Source organism: Stigmatopora argus, chromosome 18 (assembly GCF_051989625.1).
Source record: "Stigmatopora argus isolate UIUO_Sarg chromosome 18, RoL_Sarg_1.0, whole genome shotgun sequence".
Lineage (NCBI taxonomy): Eukaryota > Metazoa > Chordata > Actinopteri > Syngnathiformes > Syngnathidae > Stigmatopora > Stigmatopora argus.
In genome coordinates, this window is record NC_135404.1 from 14529357 (window position 1) to 14546256 (window position 16900).

Here is a 16900-nt window from a genome sequence, read left to right on the forward strand (position 1 = left end):
ACGCTGACAGCTTGACTGTGTGGGTAGGGGTACTTGCTTGCTGTTGCGCTATATTTATATAGTGAAAAGGGTTTTAATGCATTTAATGCTTTAAGCATGACAACATTAGGAATTGACGATGACGTTTTTACAAAAAACGTACTTTAAAAAACTCTGTACAAAAGTTGTTATTCAGCATACACAATTTGAAATGATAAAAAAAACCTATAAAATACGGGAAAATGTAAAAGTTGACAGGTACGTGACCTAGCCATTCCTGCACACTCATGCTTGTTTTTTACAGCAACTGTATAGGGCAAGGGTGTCAGACTCGGGTTAACGTCAACTCGAGTTCATGTGGGCCGGACCGTTTTAGATATAATATTTAGATATTTTTTTTATAAATGGATTAAAAGAACTGGATTAAAAGCAACATTAAAAACAGAGTTTTTTTTTCTTAGTAAGGGAAAATTTCTTTTAATCATTTGTTTTTCATTTCAAAAGGAAACAAAATTTTTCTTTAATTATTTTCCATATTAAAGTGGAAAACAGAAAATAATTTTTAGATATTACAAAATGATTTTTGAACTAAAAACACAGAAAAAATGGATTAAAAAATGAAATTATTGATTTAAAAGGAGGAAAATCAGGAAATATAATATAAATCTATAATCTTCATTTTAATTGGATCCTAAAACAGAAAGTCACCACTCATGATTTACTTTCCCGGGCCACACAAGATGATGCGGCGGGCCAAATTTGGCCCCCGGGCCGCCACTTTGACACCTGTGATCTATTTATTAATTTTTCTATCTCCCACAGCCTCATTTGTCAGAAACCTAGGGTATTAAAAACATTTTCTTATTGTTGGCGGTTTTACCAAATGGTGGCAAAAGTGTGTTTAAACGTGTCTAAGCAGGCATTGTTTAAATGTAGTTCTTACACTTATCAACTCATTTGTTTTTTTTTCATACCTGGTACGAACAAAATACATCACACAATCGACACAAGCAAACATTTTTCCTGCTTAAGAAAATGACACCTAACAGATTCAAAATAAGATGAGGGGCTTCATCGATAAAGATCTTGTGTTCGTGGTCTTGTACCCAGACTCGGTGTGGTCGGATCGCTTCATCTAATCACGTCGCAAAGATGACTGTGATCGATGGCCGGGAAGCTGAAAAATGATCAGGCCGGAGAACTGACGGGGCCTCCGCATTTTCATTCCGGTTCGCCCGTCTCCGTACGAATCCATCAGATTTGCCTTTACGCCGTACGAGTAATGACCCAAAGGAGGAGAGCTTGCCAGATCGTTCTTCACCTCCTAATGATGGATTGAATCGGCGGGATCATTAACAGATAGCAGCTTCTTTAATAAATGCTGTTGTTAGCCGGCGAGATCTTCATTTTCGACTTTCAACAAGCCGGGTGCTTATTTTGCCGTCAGATTCCGCCGCCAATTTCTCTCTTAATCAAACGTCACCAATCGAAAATGGCGATTTCAGTCCGTTTACGAGAATTCGTTGGAATTCATGCCATGATTTTTGTGTGAAACGGCTAACCGAAATAAACACGCGTAACCCGTGAGGGCTTATCACACCGTTTATTTTTACAATGCCAAGTGTTGTGAAGCGCTAATTTCCATTGCAGTATTTAATGAAGAGAACATCTAGAGTGCTTTGCTGTCACTTTTTAATTTATTTATTTTTTTAATGCCATGTCTTTGATTACTCTTGTTATTGGTCATAATCGCCTCACACATCTGTCTGTGTCCCACGTACTTTATTTCCCCAGCTAATTAATGATGTTATCCTACTCTGTAAAATCCTTTCAATTAGTACAAGTGAGTCCCAGGGCTGAAATTGCACCCAAGTTTTTCCACCATGTCGTTTTTGACAACCGTTCCCGCGGTAACGCGCGCCTCGGTTTGAACGATTAGTTCTGCCCGGCTTCTCGGGAATGTGAGCAGTAAAATCAAATATTATGGGCCGTGAGTATCGCCGCTAATTTATTTGCTCTCCTCACCGAAGGTGCTGCAGCACATTTTGAATCCGGCGTTCCTCTACAGCTTCGAGAAGGGGGAAGGCGAACAGCTGCTCGGCCCACCCAATCCCGAAGGAGACAATCCAGAAAGCATTACCAGCGTCTTCATCACAAAGGTGCCTCCAGATGACCTTTATTTGACCTTTATTTTTTTGACCTTTGCCCACTTGGGATAACTTACCGTATTTTCTCGCATATACGCCGTATTTGTCGCGGAAAAATATGATGACTGAATTCAGGCGTGTGCGGTCGATTGGTCGCCGGCCGATTGGTCGCCGGTCGATTGGTCGCCGTCTTTTGGTCGTCCCGACCACGACAACTGGCGACCAAAAGACAGACGACCAAAAGACCGGCGACAAAACAAGGTAAAACAACACGGTCTACGCATCAATAAAAGCCAACAATGGCCATGAGCATTTTGAGTGTATAAAAGTTTGTATGTACATGCGTTGTCCCTTTAAGTAGCTACGTCAGTCAGGGCCTTAACAAGTTCTCCAACAAAAAACAATAAAGGTCCGGGAAAATTTGAGCTTTTCTTTAGCCTAATAATTACTAGGGCATTAAGTATGACTAAATAGTCATTCGCAGTTTGTATTTAGGGAATTTGAGCCAGCCTTTTCAATTGTAATGGATTGGATGCCTACAACTGTCAATGGTAGTGAACAAAAAATGCATATACAGTCCAAAATCAGGTGATTCGGACTCGACCGTTTGAATTTTCTATCACCTGACACACCCTGAAAGTTGTTTTATAACACATTTGTCTTTGGTTAAAAGGAAATTCAAGTTTATAGCTATCCCCATTAAAGGGAGACGGTCATTATTTTGAACTAATCCCACTCGGAGTGTCAATGTCTTGCACTAAACAATGGCATCCGTCTTTAAGGTTCTGGATCCCGAGAAGCAGGCCGACTTGCTGGATTCCTTGCGAATCTGCCTGCTCCAGTTCTCCACTCTGCTGGTGGAACACGCGCCCCACCACATCCACGACAACAACAAATCCCGCAACAGCAAGCTGCGCCGCCTCATGACCTTCGCTTGGCCGTGCTTATTGCCTAAAGCCTGTGTGGACCCCGCCTGTAAATACAGCGGGCATCTACTTTTGGCGCACATCATTGCAAAGTTTGCCATCCACAAGAAGATTGTTCTTCAGGTAATTATGGGGAGAAATGAGGTGTAAAATGGCCTTTCTTTGTTCAGTCAATGCGAATATTGAGCATTGGATTAATGTCAGTGTTATTTAGTAACTTTACCCAACATCTGAACAGAAGTTGAATATGCAGTAATACCTCATTTATCACGGTTAATAGGCTCCAAGACCTAACCGAGATGTAGGGACGCTGTTTTTTATGACGTAAGATACGAGAAACTTTTTGCACGGCAACGCGCTCGTAACATAACATAAACCAATTTAAATGAAGTTGGATTACGATGCAGACACACTCAAAAATAAATGTAATCTAACCTTACACTCAACTAAAGTGTAACACTAAACAATGGCATCCGTCTTTAAGGTTCTGGATCCTATATAATTACTTATTTGTAATTTTGTTTTAAATTTCGATACCTTACTTCTCCCGGGTTGGCGATATTGGCCCCGCCTCCACCCTGACTTTCAGATGCAACCTATCGAGGGTTGTTTGCTTTTGTCTTCCCTTCAAAATATTCCCAAAATGATGCACACAAATGTCCTCACAATACGATAATGCACGACCACTTGCCAACGAGAAGTAGTGTATACTCCTCTCGTATTAGCGAACAGGCTCCGCCATTCGCACTGACTAATGGGAAAAAAACATTGAAAAAATGCAACGCTGTCTGCTTGTATATCAAAATTTGTCTCGTATCTCAAGATAAATATTTGCTCGAAATTTTACTCGTATCTCAAATTTCTCATATGCCAAGGTATTACTGTATATCAAGGGTGTCAGACTCTGGTTGGTTCGTGGGCCGCTTTAACGTCAAATTGATTTCACGTGGGCCGGACCATTTTGGATATAATATTTAGATTTTTTTTTTAATAAACGGATTAAAAGAACTGGATTAAGAGCCCTGAATATTAATTTTTTATTGATCTAAAACAATGTTTATTCTAGCTTTCTTTGTATATTTTTAGATTTTACCAAATGATTTTTGAACTAAAAACACAGAAAAAATTGATAAAAAAATGAAAATGATTGATTTAAAAGGGGGAAAATCAGGAAATGTAATATACATCTATACTCTTCATTTTAATTTGATCCTAAAACAGAAAGTGCAAAGTGGGCGCTCATGATTTACTTTCCAAAGCCACACAAAATGATGCGGCGGGCCAGATTTGGCCCCCGGGCCGCCACTTTGACACATGTGCTGTATATGATATTATTCGTAATTTGGTTCTAGGTCTTTCACAGCCTCCTGAAGGCCCACACCATGGAGGCCCGAGCCATTGTCCGGCAGGCCATGGCCATCCTCACCCCGGCGGTTCCGGCCCGCATGGAGGACGGTCAGCAAATGCTGACACACTGGACGCGCAAAATCATCGTGGAGGAGGGCCACACCGTACCACAGCTGGTCCACATCCTGCACCTCATCGTGCAGCACTTCCGGGTAAGTCAATGCCAAAGGAAACCCATGAAATCACCCCAGCGGAGGATCACCGACCCGCGTTTCCGCCGCTCTTAAACATCGATGAAGACTTTACCCACGCTCCCGCTTTCGCCAGTCCAAGGGAAGACTTTCGAGCGTCGTTTTCCTCCCATTTGGCTTCCGTCGAGCTGACAGGTTACTCTCATCGGGCCAGACGACCAATCTAATGTAATCACATAAGCATAATTGCACTGGGCGAGATGACGACAGGCAGATGAGAGACTTTTGAACGTGTCTACGCGTGTGCGTATCCGTGTACACGGGTTCATGTGATGGACGGGGCTTAGCCTCTCTGTCATTAAGGGGCGTCGAAGTCCTGCTCCATCGACTATGATTAGCCTCAAAGTGAGAAGCTTTAATATTCTTTGGAGCAGCAGCAGCAGCCTCCTGATAGACATCTCATCTCTCGCCCTCGGTCTGCGTTGCGTGCTCCACAGTTTGCCTTGTGAGGAAGTTAAGCGAGCTTCCTGCGTGACGCTTTAGTCTTCTGCCGCGTCCTTGAAACTAAGTGCGAGAGACTTGCGACGGGAGTCTCGCCGGCGTTATGTAACTCGCCGTAACGCGCTTGGAAAATTTCAACAACAAAACAAAAATTAATTTTTTAAATTAGTTTGGAAATGTGCAGAATGCCCATTCACACTTGATTGAATTGAATTGAATGCCTTTATTGTCATTATACAAGTAAAAGGACATTCAAAGGTTTTTTTTGTTTATGAGTCTTAAATGGAACTGAAATATTTTACGGCACAGGTGACAAAGTGGCGGCCCGGGGGCCAAATCTGGCCCGCCTCATCATTTTGTGTGGCCCGGGATAGTCAATCATGAGTGCCAAATTTCTGTTTTAGGATCAAATTAAAATGAAGAGTATAGATGTATATTAAATTTCCTGATTTTCCCCCTTTTAAATCGATAATTGCTATTTTTTTAAACCATTTTTTTCTGTGTTTTTAGTTCGAAAATCATTTTGTAAAATCTAGAAATATATAAAAAAACTCAAATAAACATTGTTTTAGATCTATAAAAAAAACCTGAATATTCAGGGATTTTAATACAGTTCTTTTAATCCATTTATATATAAAAATCTAAATATTATATCTAATATGGTCCGGCCCACGTGAAATCGAGTTGACGTTAAAGCGGCCCGCGAACCACCCCGACCGAGTCTGACACCCTTGTTTTACGGTAAGCAGAACTGAATAAAAATTGGCATGAGCAAACATCATTTGACACTTGAGCAGATTTGTTAATATAACGTTAATTTCCATCCAGTTTTTTAAATATTTAAGTAAGCCTAGCATTGTATATTTTTTTCATATTCAACTGCTTTTTAATGAAATCGGGTTTTTTATTGAATAAATATATTCCCCCTGATTATAGCTTGCCCTACTATTTTCCCTATTAAGCACCAACATTTATTTACCTCATATTCATGGAATTAATTCCCAAGGAAAGTTTGCAACTCCCCAGATTTTGCATCTAAAATGTCCTTTATTTTTTTTGCTAATTCAGGTATACTATCCAGTGCGCCACCATTTGGTGCAGCACATGATCAGCGCAATGCAGCGTCTGGGTTTCACCCCCACCGTGACCATCGAGCATCGGAAACTGGCCGTGGACCTGGCCGAGGTGGTCATCAAATGGGAGCTGCAAAGAATCAAAGACCAATTGGTGCGTTCACAGAGCAGAATCAAAACAGAACCGAAAGCTCTTTCCCCACTTCTTGTTCCGTGAACCATAATCCATACTCATCTCCTCTTCCAGCCCGAGTCCGAGACGGAAGGAGGTTCCGGCGGCGAGGGAACGAGTGGCGCCGTTAAAGTAGGACTTTCCGCAGATGGCGCCACACCCGGGCAAGATGCGAAAAGATTTCGTACAGCAGCTGGAACAGCCTCCACTGTGAGCTCATTTCACATTATTCCACTTATTGTTGCCGCCTACAAATTTAGCAGACACAATTTTACAGCTAGGGCCATTTCTGGTATTTACCGGATTTTTCGGACTATGAAAAAAAGGGTTTTAAATTTTCTCATGAATCAAGAACAACTATATGTTTAAGGAGGAATAGTAAAATGGAGAACAACAAGCTAAATAGGCCTCTGTTATTATATGTTTTTAAGATAATTATAGCCTAAATAAAGAGCACATGTGTCAAAGTGGCGGCCCGGGGGCCAAATCTGGCCTGCCGCATCATTTTGTGTGGCCCGGGAAAGTAAATCATGAGTGGCGACTTTCTGTTTTAGGATCAAATTCAAATGAAGAGTATAGATGTATATTAAATTTCCTGATTTTCCCCCTTTTAAATGGATAATTGTCATTTTTTAATCCATTTTTTCTGTGTTTTTAGTTAAAAAATCATTTGGTAAAAATATATTAAAAAAAAAAAAGCTAAAATAAACATTGTTTTAGATCTATAAAAAGCGGAATATTCAGGGGTTTTAATCCAGTTCTCTTAATCCATTTATAAAAAAAAATTCTAAATATTATATCTAAAATGGTCCGGCCCACATGAAATCAAGTTGACGTTAAAGCGGCCCCCGAACCAACCCGAGTCTGACACCCCTGGCCTAAATAAACAACATAAGTCTGTCAGTGGTCAGAGATAAAAAAAAAAAACTAATTTGAAAATACGGTGCATATAAACTTCTCAGAAGAAGAAAATGTCCTATACTAATGTAAACATATTTTCCATTTGCTACAGTTTGTGTGCCAATGGACCTGAGGCGCCTGGAAATTGATACTTATAACAATTTAATCTTCATTTTTTTGGGCTATTCAGCCCAGTCCTCTAGTGTGAAAAGACATCTTATTGTTTTCATTTATTTTTTATAGGTGTTTGGCCGCACTCCGTCCATGCCAGGCACGGAAACAATGCTCACCAAACCCGTCGACAAGCAACATACGGACACCGTGGTCAATTTCCTCATCCGGATTGCGTGCCAGGTAACACCGCCTCCACGTCGGGCTAATAAAAACGATCTTTTTATACAAGCGACAGCCCGCACGATCATTTATCGCGCCGAATTTCTCCATTGTTTGGCGCTCAACTACAGAGGATTGTGTTATTAAATTGAACCCCGTAGTAAAAAGGTGACCATCATTAACCGGGAATGCACGAGGCTGCCAGGGTTTCATTGTCAGCCTGCCTTCAGCCTTGAACCGGCGAAATGTGGAATGACATTCCTCGTCACATAAATGAAAGGCTCCCCAATCCCGACATTCTTCCCTCTCGAATCTCCTTGACCCGAGCGCCGTCCCTCCGCGATATCGGGAGATGAAGACTCTGTCAGCGGGGATGTAACGTGTCCGAGACCTTGCGACGTAACCCTTCCCTCCCCCGCTTTCAGGTGAACGACAGCACCAATGTCGCCGGGTCTCCGGGGGAGCTACTTTCCCGACGCTGCGTTAGCCTGATGAAGACCGTCCTCAGGCCCGATATGTGGCCTCGCGCCGAACTCAAGCTACAGTGGTTCGACAGGCTGCTCATGACCGTGGTGAGAACCCGGATTCTGCATTTTGTCGATAATTAGTCGCCCGCAATGGTCCGTTTCCTCCACGCACAAACTATTAACTTAAATGTTGCAAAGATTTGGGGTACCGTGTCGTTTCCATTAGGGCCTGATTATATGTTGTACATATTTTCTTGTTATACTAGGTTAGAACTTTATTTCATCCCGTATTCGGGAAATTTCTTGGTTGCAGTAGCAGACACAGACACAGAAGACATTGTAGACTTAGCTAAAAAACTGGAGCCACACACAGGAAGTCCACAAGGTGGGGAACTTCTGCAGCGTGAGACTGAGGTTACCCCACAGTCCCTCAGTAGTCTAGAGCACATGTGTCAAAGTGGCGGCCCGGGGGCCAAATCTGGCCCGCCGCATCATTTTTTGTGGACAGGAAAGTAAATTATGAGTGCCGACTTTTACCATTTTACAAAATGGTTTTTGAACTAAAAACACAGAAAAAAATGATTAAAAAAGGGGGAAAATCAGGAAATTTAATATACATCTATACTCTTCATTTTAATTTGATCCTAAAACATAAAGTCGGCACTCATGATTGACTTTCCCGGGCCACACAAAATGATGCGGCGGGCCACATTTGGCCCCCGGGCCGCCACTTTGACACACGTGCCGTACACCATTTGAAATATATAAAAAAATTCTAAGTTGACTGGTATGAGTACTCCCTTGATATTTGAATAAGGCTGAATACCTGATTTTTCTTATAAATAGAGTTGGAAAAAAATATTAGCCTAATTACTTCATAATATGCTTGTATCTATTATGGCTGTAAACCCCAAAAACACTTTATTAATCCAGCGAAGGAAATTTGAAGGTCCCTGCAAATACATTTCAAAATAAACACTCTTATCAATAATTTCTTCCAATCAAATCCCCGCCAAAGTTTCCCGGTCAAAGCGAAGGGCTTCTTCATCCGTATGCAAATACCTCAGTGCTTTCTTATCCGTTTACCACGCGGCCTGGCAACAACCGCCTTAATGACAAAATAATGACCGCGGCGAGATAAGTCAAGTCTGACCGTGTCAACCCGCCACTTGTTTTTCACCACCTTACCTCTTTGTCTCCAACCGTGTCCTTACTTTCTCCCTCGTCGGCCATTGCGTCTTTTCACACAAGCTTTTCTTCCCGGTCCCTGGTCACTTCCTCCCACGGTCATCTCGGCTTGGGTTTTTCACTTTGTCTCCCCTATCTGTAGCTCTCCCTGGTCTCCGCCCATCGCTCTGGTCTGATTCTCAGCCGGAGACGAGACAAGGTTATCGGCGTACGCCGGCGTCAGCCCGTATTTTCTTTGTACTCCTTCGGGGGTCTCGGTTCTGACAATCTATACATGTCAAGAACATCCTCCAATTTTTATGCAGATGGTCTGACAAGCAAAGGTCCGTGTAGGTCTTCCTCAGACGACACACCATTTTGTTTCTCCGGCAGTGTGTCCGACGGGTTAATGAGCAATGCCCTCCATCAGATTAGCTTTTACTATCTCTCGGTATGGGACAGAAATTGGCTAATATGAAAGCCCCTGAGGGAAGAGCCATGTCTGCAATTACAAATGCACACGTCTAGAAATATATATATATATTTTTTGGCACGTCGTACAGAATCGATACCGGCCTAATTTCGACCTAAAGTCCCAATCAGAAGTCAAGATTAGGGCCATCAAATCAAATCAAATCAAAAGGACCCGTTTCGGATGATTGGCCTCGTGCACTCATTATTATTTTGACCAAATTGGTTTTGTGCAAATCACTGTGGCTTGTTTATTTTCGGGAATTGACACCCGGATGTCACACTGTTGATTGGACCAGACTTTTTTTCCTTGTGTTTAAGAGGATAATTAGAGATACTGAAGTACTTGTTGATCCGTTTCTTTGCTGTCTGTCATCCAATTTTGGAAATGTTTTCGTTATACTAGGGAAAATGGATGTTGTATTTTCTACTCATCTTTTGGTCGCCGGTCTTTTGGTCAAAGTCTTTTGGTCGCCCTGACCGCGACAACGGGCGACCAAAAGACCGAGGACAAAACAAGGTAAAACAACTCGGTCTACGCATCAATAAAAGCCAACAATGGCCATGAGCAGTTTGAGTGTAGAAGAGTTTGTATGTACATGTGTTGTCCCTTTAAGAAGCTACTACGTCAGTCAGGGTCTTAACAAGTTCTCCAACAAAAAAACAATCAAAGTCCGGGAAATTTGGAGCTTTTCTTTAGCCTAATAATTACTAGGGCATTAAGTATGACTAAATAGTCATTCACAGTTTGTATTTAGGGAATTTGAGCAATGATTTAAATGGTAATTATCAATAACCTTCCGGGCGACCAAAAGATCGGCGACCAAAAGACCGGCGACCAAAGGATCGGCGACCAATCGATCGTGTACCCCTAAAAACACCAGTGCTTTCAGAGATCAAAGCCTTTTCCAGTTTTTCTGACCGCTCGCTCTGTCTTTTCATTTTCAGGAGCAGCCGGCTCAAGCAAACATCTCCAACATCTGCACCGGATTGGAGATCCTCTGCTTCCTGTTGACGGTGCTCCAGTCACCCGCTATCCTGGCCCACTTCAAGCCCCTCCAGAGGGGCATCGCCGCCTGCATGACCTGCGGCAACACCAAAGTCCTGCGCGCCGTTCACTCTCTCCTCTCTCGCCTGATGAGCATCTTTCCCACCGAGCCGAGCAAGTCACCGACACTTTGCATTTTGGACTGAAACTAAGTGAAAGCGCGGACAAAATGTGGAAAATTTTGACTTCTCTCTCACTCCAGGCACATCCAACGTGGCATCCAAGTACGAGGAGCTGGAATGTTTGTACGCAGCCGTGGGCAAGGTCATCTACGAGGGACTTACCAACTACGAAAAAGCCACCAGCAACACCAACCCCACACAGCTCTTTGGTAAGACAAACTGATTCTATGTGTGTGTTCGTGATAGCCACATTAATTTTTCACTATTTTTCTCCTGCGAAATAAAACAACTTCACAGTCGGTGGTCGTAAAAATGCATAATTAGGAAGAAAGCCAAGAATCCACTCGTTTGGGAAACGTTACTCTTCTTGTGGCTTTCAGTACAGCAAAATGACTCTCAGGGCTTTATTTTTATTTATTTATTTTTTTCTCCGCCACAAAACAGTATCATCTCTTGAATCCCATGTCAACCATATTGGTATGACTTATCACATGTTGAAGTTGAGTATTCCGTGCATCTAATTCCAACATATCAACAAGGGCTGGTTCTATAGGTGACTGTGTATTTCCCTTCAAAAATAGTGCTAAATTAGCCAAAGCTACCTTCTGTCTTTTTGTATGGATTGGCGCAATTTCCATCACAAAGCTCCTCCTCCACTGCAAGATTTTGTACAAAAAATTCCAATGCCTGGCTCTAGAGGTGACTGTGTAGTTCCCTTCCGAAAGAGTGCTAAATTAGCCAAAGCAGCTTCATACCTGGATCCCAATACCAATTACTATCCGTGAACTCCCTTCTCTGAACCTCTTGGCCAATCATCTTGAAGCCTGGCTGTTAAACGAACAAAATTGTAATCACAACGCCATCTAAAACTGCGCTACGTGTGTTTGTGTGTGTCGTTTACGTGTCATCGTTTACCTTCAATTTGACTTAAGATGGAAATTAGCCCTCGGCTCTAATCTTACATATTTCTATGTATATCTTCATTAATATGTGCTGTCCCTTTTTAAATAAATCAAACTCATCATGGATTTCTAATGTTTTTTGTATGTTTGTTTAGGACAAGGGTGTCAGACTCGGGTTGGTTCGCGGGCCGCTTTAACGTCAACTTGATTTCACGTGAACCGGACCATTTTAGATATAGTATTTAGATTTTTTTTAAATAAATGGATTAAAAGAACTGGATTAAAAGCCCTGAATATTCAGTTATTTCATAGATCTAAAACAATATTTATTTTAGCTTTTTATTATATATTTTTAGATTTTTCCCTTCTCTATATTAGCATATTCCTACGCACTATTTTGTTTGCGCCAAGTTTTCCGAGTACCGAGGCCAAAAAGCTGTAAGCTCTGTGGCACTAGCATTTTTCGGGGGGTCAATAAAAAGCCTTTAGTCTTTTTTTTATGTGAGGAGCTTGTGTAGTAATGCATCTGTTTGGCCGGAGAGGCTGACATTCGAACACTGGCTCAAGGGTGCCGTAGCAACAAAGCCAGAGTTAGTATCCTTCCTCGTGCCTTCCCCATCCTTACTCAATGCCACCGTAGAACTGTTGTTAGATACCCTCTCGCCATAAAAAAGTAGGCAGAGTATAAAAAAGAAGATCCTTTTGTGTCTACGGCTAGTACGCTATTGATGGGATTTTGTTTTTCTCCCAGGTACGCTGATGATTCTCAAGTCAGCCTGCAGTTACAACGCCAGTTACATCGATCGCCTCATCTCCGTGTTTATGCGCTCTCTGCAAAAGATGGTGCGCGAACACCTGAGTCCTCAGCAAACCAACCCGACGGTCACCGAGACCAGCACCGGTAATTGCACAACTTTAACAATGTCAGGATACATTTTTCGAAGAGAGGACAATGTTCACCTTCAAATAAACGTGAAGAAATATTTCATGAAGGAGTTGTTTTAGATCTATTAAAAAACGGAATACTTGGAGATTTTGATCCATTTCTTTTAATCCGATGAAAAAATATATACCGTATTTTCACGACTATAAGGCGCACCCTCAATGAATGACACATTTTATTCTTTTTACCATATATAAAGTGTTTACTTGCTCAAATTCATGCTCTTGTCTGCCAATGTCCACTTAAAAAAATCCTAAATGCCTTTAATTTGTCACTTTTGACTTTAATTTGATACTTGGAGATTTTGATCCATTTCTTTTAATCCGATTGAAAAATATATACACCGTATTTTCACGACTATAAGGCGCACCGCATTATAAGGCACACGCTCAATGAAGGACACACATTCTATTATTTTTTCCATATATAAAGTGTTTACTTGCTCAAACTCATGCTCATGTCTGCCAATGTCCACTTAAAACAATCCTGAATGATTTTAATTTGTCACTTTTGACTTTAATTTGAACAAACTGGGTCGTATTTTCAATTCTATTGGTAGTAGAAATCTAACTAAGTTGCTACTAGTACTTAAATTATTGATTGGCTGATTATTTTGGCGAGTGCACATTGATTTCCAATTTGGAACCAATAGGAGAGAGATGCTTTTTGACCGGGAAACCCAAGGGTTTCAAACTCGGGTTGGTTCGAGGGCCGCATTAACGTCAACTCGTTTTCATGTGGGCCGGACCATTTTAGATATAATAATTAATATACCGTATTTTCACGACTATAAGGCGCACTTAAGTCTTATTTTTTTTCCAAAATAGACAGGACGCCTTATAATCCAGTGGGCTTTATATATGGAAAAAAAAATAATGTGTCGTTCAGTGAGGGTGCGCCTTATATTGCGGTGCGCCTTATAGTCGTGAAAATACGGTATATATTTTTTAATCGGATTAAAAGAAATTGATCCAAAAAGTATTTCGTTTTTTTAATAGATCTAAAACAATGTTAATTTTACTTCTTTTAATCATTTGTTTTTCATTTCAAAAGGAAACCAATATATTTTTGATTATGTTCAAAAAAATACCTTTATATATTTATTTTTAGATTTTACAAAATGCTTTTTTCAACTAAAAACACAAAAAGAAAAAAAAAATGATTAAGAAAATTGCAATTATATATTTAAAAAGGCTCAAATGAGGAAATATGATATACATAGATAATATTCATTTGAATTTGATCCTAAAACAGAAAGTCGGCACACATGATTTACCTTCTCGGGCTGCAGAAAGTAATACGCCGGGCCGGATTTGGCCCCCGGGCCCTTACTTTAACTCCTGTGCTAACGTTTTCTTGATCCACGCTAGTCACGAGCGAACTGGTCATGTTGAGCCTGGACTTGGTGAAGACACGCCTCTCCGTCATGAGCTTAGAGATGAGAAAAAACTTCATTCAAGTCATTCTCACGTCGCTCATCGAGAAATCGCCCGACCCGAAAATTCTCCGCGCCGTCGTCAAGATTGTGGAAGAGTGGGTGAAGACTAATTCTATGGCTGCCAATCAAGTGAGTGACATTCGAGAGTTCAGTCCGTCCTCCCGTCAAAAAGAAATAAAAGGACTAAAGCGTGTCTCTCTTTCCCATTCTTCTAGATGCCAAATATTCGTGAGAAATCCATCTTATTGGTAAAGATGATGACCTGCATTGAGAAACGGTTCCCCGATGAACTTGAGTTAAACGCCCAGTTCCTGGACCTCGTTAATTACGTCTACAGGTAATTACATCGATTCATCATATAGCAAAGTGGCCGTGTCACCGACTCCCAGCTGCCCTTGCATCCGTCTCAATATATGTTGTGAAGGTCAAACAAAAAAATTAGAATGATCGGAGAAGCTAGCGGACCTTAAATAAATCCACGATGGATGCAAGTAATAGTTTCATATTCATAATAGGGAGTACAAATGTGTTACTTTCAAGGGAAATTCTTAAGAAAAATCGTTGCACTTTCTCAGATATTGTATCAATCGATTGCTGGATTGCACATTACTATTGGGTGCACATAGACAAATTCAAAAAGTAAGTCATGTGAGCAGTACAACCAGGAAGTGTATCCGTAGCGGTCTAGTTTGTTATCCAAAGGTAAGATGGCGGCGCCCTGAGCGAGCAATGGCAGGCACAAGTAAGTGAGGTTTTTTTTACAGTTTAGGCAAGATATGTTTTTTCTTGAATTTCATTCATAGACGTCAAAATTAATTTTGTTGGGCGTTTTATCTGTTGATTGGATTGGATAACTTTATTCATCCCGTATTCAGGAAATTTCATTGTGGCAGTAGCAAGAGGGTGATTAGACAGAACAACAAAGCAAAATAACGAAGTACAAACCAAAACAAAGTAAATGGGAACATTGAGAATCACCAAATCAAATCATTAAGACAGAAAAGCAGCAAAAACACAAAACGAGCAAGAGTGGACGGAGCTACCGCCGCCGGCTTCCACTTGAACGGCGCCATCTTGGTTGCGGTAGCTAAAACGGATACAGACTCAAAAATTTTGAAATAAATGACCGTATTGGCCACATTGTCTTGCGTTATGGCGTTTTTCCTTTGCCGCCTTGCAGTTTTGTGCATGTCAAGTCTAATTTGTGCCTATATAAGCCGTACCCTCAATTCAGTCATCATTATTTTTAGATACAAATACGGCTTATATGCGAGAAAATACGGTAATTACAGTTGGAATCATTGAGAAGCCAATTTTAATGGATTAAAAATACGATGCCATTGTCTTTTACCGGCCCGTTTGGGTGTCAGAACTCGCCATCTCCCGGCAGGACGTCTCGTAGTTCGGCGCTTGACGGCAATTCGTCAAGCCGCGGTTCTCTTTTGGCCGTGACTTCCCCACATTATACTTTTAATCAGGCAAATGTATCCTCTTTCTCTCCACCCATCTGCTCTTCCTGTCAGGAGTTTTAAAAGCAGTAGTTAAGCCGTGATGGACAGCGAGTAATGATATTGGAATAATAAAGCAGCTGTGCCCGAACAATGTATGATCAGGAGAGTGCTGCCAATAGAAGTCATGTCCAGCTGTTGTGGCCTTGTCTATTTTTTGTTCCATTTTTCTCACTCAAATGTCTCGGTTGGGTGAATTGTACCCTCGAGAGACAGTCAATTCAGCACAATATAAAAGTTTTTATATTCAGAGATGAATGCAGTCGTACAATCTAGAGGTCTTTTATGAAGATTCCTTTGCTTCTGAGTTTCGATTCAGTATCCACACGTACATTTTTTACATTGGCCTATTGATAAGCACATTTTAGTGGTCATGAAATTTCAATCTAGGCTCATCTTGCTTGCCTTTTTGTCCTTGGCGAAAAACATTTTCAAGTATGGTAGACTCCAGCGCTGTACATGTTTGTTGCCAATTTTATAAGATGATCGAATGATTGAGCAGAGAATTTATTTACTTCAATAAGTACCGTATTTTTTCACCGTATTTGTCGCTCAAAAAATGATGACTGAATCAAGGGTATGTTATATGCGCATAAATTAGACTTGACATGCATGAAACTGCAAGGTGACAAAGATGAAATGCCATAACGCACATGTGTCAAAGTGGCGGCCCGGGGGCCAAATCTGGCCCGCCGCATCATTTTTTTGCGGCCCGGGAAGGTAAATCATGAGTGCCGACTTTCTGTTTTAGGATCAAATTAAAATGAAGTGTATAGATGTATATTACATTTCCTGATTTTCCCCCTTTTGAATCAATAATTTTCATTTTTTAATCCATTTTTTCTGTGTTTTTAGTTTAAAAATCATTTTATAAAATCTAAAAATATATTTAAAAAAAGCTAAAATAAACATTGTTTTAGATCTATAAAAAAACGAATATTCAGTGCTTTTAATCCAGTTCTTTTAATCCATTCATAAAAAAATATATCAAAATATTATATCTAAAATGGTCCGTCCCACATGAAATCAAGTGGACGTTAATGCGACCCGCGAACCAACCCGAGTCTGACACCCCTGCCATAACGCAAGACAATGCCGCCGATACGGTCATTTATTGCAAAATAGAGAAAAGATAAACAGTTAAAATGCTAAACAAAATTGATTTTGATGTCTATGAATGAAATTCAAGAAAAACATCTTGCATAAAATGTGAAAAAAAATCACTTACACTTGCCTGCCATCTTACCTCGGGATGTTTATTTCCA

The 16900-nt window shown here is 40.9% G+C and overlaps 1 protein-coding gene across 2 annotated transcripts in view; it reads left to right on the plus strand.

Annotated features, from left to right (window-relative positions):
* Positions 1–16900, plus strand: part of LOC144092755 (transformation/transcription domain-associated protein-like) — a 78613-nt gene that overhangs the window by 28682 nt on the left and 33031 nt on the right. For both annotated transcript variants that reach the window (XM_077625826.1, XM_077625827.1), the window contains 12 exons: positions 2010–2138; positions 2909–3175; positions 4405–4611; positions 6160–6318; positions 6412–6546; positions 7480–7590; positions 7995–8141; positions 10623–10836; positions 10925–11053; positions 12498–12647; positions 14060–14256; positions 14343–14464. In XM_077625826.1, the coding sequence (XP_077481952.1) occupies positions 2010–2138; positions 2909–3175; positions 4405–4611; positions 6160–6318; positions 6412–6546; positions 7480–7590; positions 7995–8141; positions 10623–10836; positions 10925–11053; positions 12498–12647; positions 14060–14256; positions 14343–14464 (1967 nt within the window). The remainder of the gene's footprint in view (positions 1–2009; positions 2139–2908; positions 3176–4404; positions 4612–6159; positions 6319–6411; positions 6547–7479; positions 7591–7994; positions 8142–10622; positions 10837–10924; positions 11054–12497; positions 12648–14059; positions 14257–14342; positions 14465–16900) is intronic.